This window comes from Oculina patagonica, chromosome 1, assembly GCF_052425735.1.
Source record: "Oculina patagonica isolate OP01 chromosome 1, crgOcupat, whole genome shotgun sequence".
Taxonomy (NCBI): Eukaryota; Metazoa; Cnidaria; class Anthozoa; order Scleractinia; family Oculinidae; genus Oculina; species Oculina patagonica.
The window spans coordinates 40226221-40236165 of NC_135758.1; the positions used below are offsets into that span (position 1 = coordinate 40226221).

At 38.4% G+C, this 9945-nt stretch overlaps 1 protein-coding gene across 2 annotated transcripts in view; it reads left to right on the top strand.

Annotated features, from left to right (window-relative positions):
- LOC144630687 (complement C3-like) overlaps window positions 1–9794 on the top strand; it is a 170152-nt gene extending 160358 nt beyond the window's left edge. For both annotated transcript variants that reach the window (XM_078489062.1, XM_078489069.1), the window contains exons 32-42: window positions 485–653; window positions 1587–1753; window positions 2572–2733; window positions 3178–3243; window positions 3796–4109; window positions 4778–4865; window positions 5159–5230; window positions 6116–6221; window positions 7150–7245; window positions 8410–8487; window positions 9074–9794. In XM_078489062.1, the coding sequence (XP_078345188.1) occupies window positions 485–653; window positions 1587–1753; window positions 2572–2733; window positions 3178–3243; window positions 3796–4109; window positions 4778–4865; window positions 5159–5230; window positions 6116–6221; window positions 7150–7245; window positions 8410–8487; window positions 9074–9375 (1620 nt within the window). In that variant the 3' untranslated portion in view covers window positions 9376–9794. The remainder of the gene's footprint in view (window positions 1–484; window positions 654–1586; window positions 1754–2571; window positions 2734–3177; window positions 3244–3795; window positions 4110–4777; window positions 4866–5158; window positions 5231–6115; window positions 6222–7149; window positions 7246–8409; window positions 8488–9073) is intronic.
- The last annotated feature ends 151 nt before the right edge of the window (window positions 9795–9945 follow it).

A 9945-nucleotide genomic window follows, 5' to 3' on the forward strand; every position in this document is an offset into this window, starting at 1 on the left:
AGGGCGAGAGTCGCGGAAGACTGGGCAAAACTTGTGGACAAGGAGGGAATGGAAGAGAGATAAATAAAGAGGGAAAGAGGAGTCTTTCTTCTTTCCTCCTTCCCGTATTTTCCCACGCATAGGAGGCAGCATGGCCTCGTGGTTAGGTCGCTGGATTTGTAATCCGAAGATCTCGGGTTCAAATCCTTCCCCTGCACTAGATGGAGCTGCGCTCGGTGGTCCCGAAATTCAACTCCTCCACGCTTTGTAGAGAGTTATTTATTCCTTTATAGTTAATAGAGGGGCCTGGCCAGTCCCGTTAGATAGCGTTATCTATCCTTAGAACTACCCGGACAAAGCACCATCAGATTAAATTTCCAAACTAGCGCCCTAAACTACTCGACCACACTGCCCTCTCTTGTTGTATGCATTTGTTTTCTTACTGAATAAAAGTCCTCAAAGAAAATGTCCAACTTTGTAAATGGTTTTCTTTATCTGCTCCTAGAATTCACAAGCATCCGTCCTTCGCGCTAAAGACTACTTGGAAAAGCAGTACAAAACACTGAACAAGCCTTACAGCATATCACTCACGGCGTATGCTCTGGCCCTAGTAGATAGCAAAGAAAAATACAATGCAAACGACCGACTTGTGCAACGTGCTATATACGACAACGGTAAGCTTTAAATAATCACTCTGAGCAAGAAATATTCTCACCCTCCCACTTATGTCCAGGATTGAACGCAAGTATTGTTTAATAAGTACTTCGTGTTTGACTGTGTTATTTGACATTTTCATATTACTTCATATTTGACAGAATTTGGTGTGTTTTGGTGAACTTTTATAAATGAGGACACTTTGTGATGCCTGTCATGAGGAACGTGCATCTCATTAGCGTTCAATCCTGGACATATCTGCACCCTCCCCCCTTCCGAAAATAAGCCCTACCCTCAAAACTCAGTCGCAAAACTTTCTTTGACAATAAGCTCTCCGGAATATAAGGTTTATATCAAGATTAAGCTTCTAAAGAAAGATATAACTTCTTCCAATCATAGGCTTCTTATTGAAACCCTTCTATTTTATACCGTTACAGTATGCTCGGAGACTTGTCATGTTTTTTAACGAGTGTAGAACTTGTTCAGTTGTGCTTCATTAGATAGCCATTGTTGAGAAGATCGGTTACAATGCGCTAATCTTGTACCCAACTATTTTTTTCGATGCAGCATCCCCTTCTAAATGTAAACCCAAACATTTGGAAGGGCAAAATTCATTCCGATGGTAGACCCACCAGAAAAAAACCTTCTGAAAAAAAATAAGCTTAATTTTATAGCATGTTCCAAAAAATAGACCATACGGAAAAATGCACACTTGCAATTTTAGCAGTCCTTGCAAATGTACATTTCTACCTCTCAAAACTATTACAACTTTGTTTCACTTATAAAGCACAGATTGTCCACTGATGCATTCAACAAGCTAAATTTACCTTGTGAGGAGTCAAGAAGGGCGTATTAATCTGAAAACAACTTTAAATTTGAAAATCAATTTGTTTCTAATATGAGTTTGTAACTGCCTTATAAGATTGAGCTTTGCTTTGTTTTAATCATTTCAGCTAAAAAATCACGCCACTGGAACGCTGGAGGGAATGCGCTTAATGTGGAGACCGCTGGCTATGCACTACTGACTCAAATAATCCTTGGACGCACTGGTTATGCCGGTCCTATTGTAACATATCTAACCAATCAGAGAAAAGGTGGTGTTGGATTCGTTTCCACTCAGGTCTGTATGCAGTATTTCAAGATTCAAGTTGAGATTGGGTGTAAATTTGCCGTCTATCAGTAGCTTTAAGTACATTAGTGACACAAACTTGTTAGTGAGAATTTTACATTTGATGTCATCCCAAAATGACGCGATAGCCAGCTCTACAATCCTATTGGATGGATGATAAAATTTGGCCCTTGACACCTCAAATTGTTTAGTGCGCCCCTGTTTACGTTAACTTTGGGGTGCCATTCCGAAAAGGGTGAAAAGTCCTCCATATCTTTTTTTACGATCAATCAATCAATCTTTATTAACGTGGTCAGCACGCTTAGCTAAAGAGCTAGTTTACAGGTGCGCCACGAAATAAAAATACAAAATAGAAAAATAAAAACTTCTTGAAGTGTACAAAAAGTGTATAAATTAAGTTATAATTAAGAATAACTATATATTACAATATTGTCTAACTAAGAATAAAATATAAGAGTATAAAAATATTATTAAAAACAGTAATAGCAATAATAAAAATTGACAAACTTCTCGGTCAAAGTCCCGTAAGATTTAAACATTGATAACTTCGTCATAAATGGGCCTACATGTATAATGTGGCATTCTGTCTTCTGTTTTTGGGAAACTGATATAAAGATCTACTGCTGTTTGAAAAGGGTTTTCTTGTTTTTTGAAGACCAAAAGAAATTAAAATGAAATCACGGAGGTCAGTATTTGTAACATTAATAGGAGATCACTTTTATACTGTTGTATGTCTTGTCCGACCGATCAGTCAGTACGGTTTTTTATTCAGAGAATTCGAGAATCCATTCAATCCTTTCTTTTTGCAGGATACAGTCGTGGCTCTGCAAGCTCTTGCCTCATACAGCGAACAAACAGCTGGGAACGCGTTGGACCTGAGAGTGAAACTGACGTCGGAAGTGGAAGTTGACTGGAAGCCACCAGAGGAACACTTCACACCAGAAAATGCGCTGTTACGGAGAGAAATCGATGTAAGGATTAAGAATAAAGAAGCAATTTCATGTGATTTTTAACCAGTTTTTTCTAATGTGTAAAAATACTTTTAAATTGAAGAAAACCTCAAAGTAGTAGTTTACTAAGGTAGAAAGACACTTGCCTAGTTCCTGTACGGCTTTTTTCCAGGCCCGTTCACGGTATTACAGACGTCACTACTCGTTTCGGTGACGTATCACTTTTTTTCGCTAGGACCACGTTACCCGAAAATGGTGTCCTAGGAACTAGGCAAACCAAAAAGTTATTGTAAACCGAAAACAAATCAGGAAGTTAAGTTTGTGCGCCACTTTATAATACGTTACGTTCTAATCCCGTTACATAAAGCAGATCTTGAAGGTAGAAGCACTGCAGATGAAGATTCCATTTTGATCTTCTAGCACTACCTCGGCTCTGAATTTCTTTCTTCCATGTTTTATCGACAGGTTAAGAATTTCCTTGGCGGGAACCTGTTTGTCGAAAGCCGAGGAACCGGAGTTGGACTGCTGGAGGTAAGCTAGTTTAACTATTTTATCTTTCAATTCCTGTTTCGTAGGAATTCACTACAACATTTTATATCGCACCATGTGCACCCCTTTCAGAGCTTAGAGAAATTGCGGATTTTTGTTTTGTTCTAATCGAACAATTTGATTTATATCACGGTATTTTAGGTAATTTTATTAGGTAGTTTTATTTATTATTAGGTAATTTTATTAATTTTTGTTAATTAAGAGCTCGAAACTTAAAATTGGCTGAGCAAAAGTCTTTTATTGGTAAAATGACGGCCACGTAACAAACAAGGATGAATTTCTAGCGTAATGTAAATGACACTTTCATACAAATTGAGATTAACTTGAAAAAAAAAAAATGGACCGACGTTTTTCAAGTTTACCTGAACTCAATCCGTTTTCATTTTCTCGATTTTTGCCCATCCATACCCCTTTTGCCTTTCTGTGTATAGTTTTAAGCCGATATTTGATAATTCAGTTAATTCTATGGCCAGTTGGTCATAGAATTAACATAAAATTGCGTGACAAAGCCCCTTAAATTTGCTCTTTTTTAAGGTGGAAGTTCGCTACAATCTTCCTTCGTCACGCGGTGAAATTTGCAAGTTTGACTTAAAGACGACGGTCAAGGAGGTGAAAGAAGAGAACGCAGTGGATCTGTTCGGTCCTGTACAAGACGAAGGTGACGAGAATGATGGTAATAATAATAATAAGGACGACAAGAAAAAGGGAGACAAGAAAGGAAGAGGATGCAAAAAACTAAAAGGGGAAGCCAAAAGACGATGTAGGAACAAAGGCAAAGGTAATGACAAGAAAAAGCCACCACCGAAGCACCAACCTGTCAAGAGCATTCACTTGAAAGTTTGCACTAGGTAAGAAACGGTCACAGGGATCCCACTAGATTTTCCCTAAAAAAAATACTCCATTTTTATTAAAGATTGCTATATTAGAGCACTGAAACTGTTAACAAGCGTCTTTGGCCGCGGATGGCTTGGATGGAAATAGATTACAACTTGAAAAATTAAGGCTTAACTTTTCAAGTTTTTTCCGCGCGTCTTTTTAAAAAAAAATAGATATCTAAGGCCGCAGCTTGATTTTTATCCGCAGATTACGGTTGTATCTTCCTTTGGATTTCGAAGATAATGTTATTCATGGGTTATGCTGCCTAGCAATAATAATAATACAAAAGGGATGACTCCTCGCGTTGTTAACATTTTATTGTCTTTGTAGACTCCGTGTAGCCTCCCTTTTGTTTTAAAATCCGTGGAACGAAGGCAAAAATAGCAAGCGACCGAGCGCAGTTCGAGTGGCGTGCGGCGAGCGGCGCCAGACCGAGCGAGAAAGAGAGACTCCCCTTTTCGCTCGGTCTGGCTCTCCCGCTACTCGCGGTTTGAATTTTGCGCTCGATCACTTGCTATTTTTGCCTTGGTTCCACGGATTTTAAAAACAAAAGGGAGACTACTCGCAATCTATTGTTTTTGTTGTTGTTGTTTTTTATTGTGGTTTAAACCTGTGGAATTTTTTTTTATTTCTTTTATAGGTATAAGGAACAAGGAAGCACAGGAATGTCCATTATGGATATTGGAATTTTAACAGGATTTGCACCAGATCAGAAGTCATTGCAAAAGGTAAACATTGTCCTGCTATGCTTATACAGAGCTGTAGATACAATTAATTTCGTTAGAATTAATTTTAATCCTTTCTCGGAGTTTGTTTAAATTACCAAAATAGCTTTTCTTTTAAAAAGCTGTTGCAGCTGTTTGTGTAATGAATATATATATATTTTTTTGTTTTTCTTTATGTCGATGTTGTTGTCGTTGATGTTGTTGTGGCTTCGAATCGTTGTTTGTGTGTTGCTAAGTGTTTTGCTCAATGTTATTGTTGTTTAACACTTATAATTTTGTTTGTCGCGTTTTGACAGTTGAAGGATACTTTACCCGAACTGGATAAACTCGAAGTTTCGGACAGATCACTGGTTGTGTATCTCAGTGAGGTAAGATTTTCGAATCTCCTTAAAGTGTTATATTATGGTCTGTGAAAATATAAAATTTAATCAAAACCTCCTTCAGGCGGACTTATTTTCGGGGAGGACTTATATACGAAAGGGGAGGGGGGATATTTCGGATTGGAAATTTAAATTTCAAAATTCTTAGGGTTTCTAGGTGGGCAGGACCGGATACTGTGTCTGCTTATTTTCGAAATTTTACGGTGTCCCCCAGGATTGTCCCCTGGGAATTCGCCGCGTCCCATTTGTTTCTTGGGTACTAGTGGGTGGAAAGAAGCACTATAACTTAGGCCTGGTTCACACTAGCGACATAACGGCAAGGTCACGCAAATGCAAAAAAAAAAAAACAAACACCTCACGATGATGTTTTATGTTACCAGTGTGAACAATAAACATAACGACATGGAACATAATGACATAAGCATAACGACACAAGGAAAGAAATGAACTTTTTTTTACGTCGTTATGTCTATGTCGTTATGTCGCTAGTGTGAACCACGCCCAACCAGGCCTTAAGAGTAGCCTGTTTTGACCAAGAACGTACCTTACAAAGACCCCGGCCAGAATTCTAATTTAGCGCTCTTGGTCTGAACTCAACGTTATGGAAGGATAGTGAAGATAGTTGTACAATAATAAAATTTGAACAGCACGTGCAAATTCTCTGAAAAGTCGCAGCTATACCGAGCGCATAAATAGTATCCGTATAATGAGTGGTTCAGATAAACAAAACATACCCGATCTTGTTCACTGAGTTCCCGGTTAAATTACTTTGCAGTCCTGTAACGAACAATTTTTAGCGAAAACACTTCTTAAATAAACCGAATGAGAACAGGCCAGTTACCTATCTTCAATCCTTTGAACTATTTCTTGCAGATTCCTAGTAACCGTGAGCTCTGTGTAGATGTTCAGTTTGACCGTCAGTATTACGTGGGTGTTGTGCAAGCGGTGCCAGTGAATGTGTACGACTACTACGAACCAGGTCAGCCTTTGTGTTAAATAAAATAAATAATGAACGAGCAAACCAATAGCGCTGTCGTTAATTTAAAACCAAATTGAAATTATCACATATGCTGTACTGACCTAGGGACCACAAATAGAATAGTAAAACGATTCGAAACAAAATCTATAACCGCGGCAGCAAGGGTGGGAAAACTCGTAATCGGTGGCAAACGTAGCCTGCGTTGCAGACGAACAAAACCCTGGTTATATAACCAGGGTTTTGTTCGTCTGCAACGCAGGCTATGGCAAACGTGGGACAGCTCAAGAAAGTCAAATTTTAGGCCAAGCTAAGAGAACAACATCTTTATTTCCATTGGCTGTTAAATACTGCAGATTTTACAACTAGTCACAAAACGTTGGAAAAAGAGCATAAATCGCAATGCTCAGTTTTTGAATTAAATAAATTTCATCGCAAAGGAAAAACACCAGGGTGCCCATATGAAATGTATGTGGATATTGATAGGGTCTTATTATCGTTAACTTCTCTCGAGTAATGTCTACTTTTAAGCTCAAAATAAACGTAACCTTACATAATATGTTGTCTGTTGTCGTCTTTAAACCTCAAATGGGCGAATTTGGGCGTATTGGATGGTTTTGCGTTGACTATTACTAATAACATGAAGTAAGGTTTTGCGTTGACTGTTACTTATAATGTAAAGTAACAGTCAACACAAAACCCTCCAAAACGCCCAAATTCGCCATTTTGAGGCTTTAAAACGACAATAGACAACAGCTGAGGTAAGTAAAAGACCAGCTTTATTACCATTTGAGCAATATCAATCAGTATCATTTTTTGTGTACATTGTAACCACATTATAAAATAATAAGATCAACATCATTTCTGGTGTGTATTCTACGAACCGGAAACGTTCAGCTTATTAATATTATTTTTTTTATTTGTCACACAGATCAGTCTTGCAGTGTATTTTATGGACCGGATAAGTACAGTCCATTGAAACTGGGAGTCTGCGATATTGGTTCCAAATCGTGCAAATGTAGTCAAGGTAAATTTTAATACAGGCGTTTTTGGTAAGCGAGCGATTAAATTAAAAGAAAAAACGCCAGTGGAAAAAGGCGGGAAAGGTCTTCTTCCTTCTCATTCGCTTATCAGCCTCATAACACTCAAAGGAGTATTCAGCGTACACTGGTCCGAAATTTAACTTGGTAGGTTCCATATGTGTCTAAGGTGATGACCAAGGAGACGGTTTTTAAGGGCGACTTGTAAAGCAAAATTAAATGAAAGTGTGCAACAAACAAAAGGTGGAGATGTCATTAAAGATGTGAATATTGTTCATTGTGGTGTAAGGACCTGTTTATATGGAGGAGAGTTGTCCCTGGTAGGAGGGCTACCCTCTCCCCCGAGCTATCTTTTGCCGAGCGTTTATATGAAAAAGTTGTCCCTGTTGACCGAGCCAAAACTTGGCCCTCTCGGTTTAAAAGACTGGCGAGAGTTGTTTTGAAACATCTATTATGTCTGCCTTTTTTAAATAAGGAACGCTGAAACATCGACCACGACCATTTTTTGGACAAATTTACCTCCGACTTCGATTTCAATGTATCTGCAATTTTGTTTTGGTCGACTGCAGCGTTTGCGCATGCTCTGTATGTGTCAACTTGTCCCTGGTAGGCGAGGCAAAAATAACCAAACTGTTTATATGAAATAAAGTTGGCTCGCTCCCCAGGGTCACCCTGCCTTCAAAGCGAGTGACCCTCCACCCAGGGTCACCCTGCCCTCCGAGCCAACTTTGCAATTTCTCATATAAACAGTTCGCAGCTATTTATAAAGAAACGTAGGAAAAGCTCTCTCGCCCGGGGTGGCTCGGTATGGAGGGTAACCCTCCTACCAGGGACAACTCTCCTCCATATAAACAGGCCTTAAGAAAGGAATGACCGTTTATTCGTTTGTCTCACGATAGAATCGCTTTGAGATGTTGATCGCGACGTTTCGACTGCAACACTGCTATTCTTCATCAGGCGATTAGGTCGATTGTTTACGCGTCGCTATAAATGGCGCGTTGGGTCGCTGCTATTGGTGCATTTCGATTACACTTCACATCACTTTACACCAGTCTTCTACCTCCAACAATGAATTTCATGAACACGAGATCAAGCCAATCAAATTGTTTCATTACCAAGAATAAATTTATTATTATCTAATCTTGTTTCAGATCAGTGCGCTCAGCAAGATCCTCCTATTGGGAACGTGGACAAGCTGATCAGATTAGCTTGTGAAAAATACCAATACGGTAAGATTTCACTTCTTAAATTTTGAGAGTTGTTTTAAGTAGGACTATGGGCTCTCCTGGCCGTTTTTTTTTCTCATTTTTTAGCGATGAGCCGAGTGACTTTGCCATTTTTTTATTATTATTTTATTATTATTATTATTATTATTATTAATTGTTTTTTGTCTATTGCTAACTTAAACTCATTTCCCCTTTGAGGCTCACCCCTCAAAATAATCTCCGGCTTTCTCATAATAAACAGAAGGCTAGAAAGACCGCTGTCTTTGTCAATTCCAATTTGATCTAGAAACAGTGGACGAATAGCAACACTGTGGATGTGCCACTGTAAATTCTTATTGATTTCTTTATGTATTTATTTATTTATTTATTGGAGTTGTCTAAAAGATCCTCGCTAATTTTAAATCTCTTACGTTTGTGAACTGGTATGACGATAGAAACAGATTCATCGTTCCCGTTACGTATTTAGGTACCAGTCTCCACACATGTGAATGCAAAATATTTAGGACGGTGAAAGCTGCTGCACGAGAAAATAATGCCTTTAAAAATTCTCAATTATTTACAACTATATATCGGTTTTTTTTTTCAACAGTTATAAAAGGTAGAGTCCTACTGATCGATGAAGAAAATGCTATGCTCACATACGTGGTCGAAGTGAGGCAAATCATTCAACAAGGCAACAAGAACTTGAAGGTTAAACAGCGAATAGAACTCACGAAGCGTGGAGCGTGTCAGAGTCCAGACCTGAAGGAAGGCAAAGAGTACTTGTTCATGGGGCAGGATAAGACCGGCAAATACCAGCTAGACAAGAACTCCTTTGTTAAACTGTGGCCCAAGAAACGTGATAGTAACAAGGATGTCTTGGAGGATTTCGCTCAAAATTATGTGTGCTGAACTGATTGCATCTTTAAACGATTTTGTCACATCAAAGGACAGTGCTTTCATATTTGATTTCTCTGTTATTGATAGTTACACTTAGCTTGTAAGACTGTGTAAATCATTGTGATTTATATAATTGATGGATGGCCGCTGTGAGAGGCAAAAAATGTAAAAGTTTAGCGACAGATTTACTTGAACGTAAGATTCAGACATTATTTTTTTAAGTCAGCCAGTACTGCAAACGCCTGAAACTGTATTTTTAAAGTTATCAAATCCGAGAGACTAGATTTTATTTGATTGTTCAATTTAGTGAGCGAGTAATCCTTAAAAAGGCTTGCTTACCCAGAAGACCATTATTACTATTAAACGTTATGTCGATTGTAAAGTGTGGTTTTTATTTGCTGAATAAAATAAACAGAGCAAATGTTAACTAGTTTTATAGTTGCCCTCTTTTTATCAGGGGTGGGGGGGGGGGGGGGTACTTAACGAAGTTTTATACAGGAAGACTCGGTCCCAAGGTCCAAATCCCTTCCTTATTATATACAATTTTTAGCGTAAATTCTAACCCTTTCATATACCATCCTT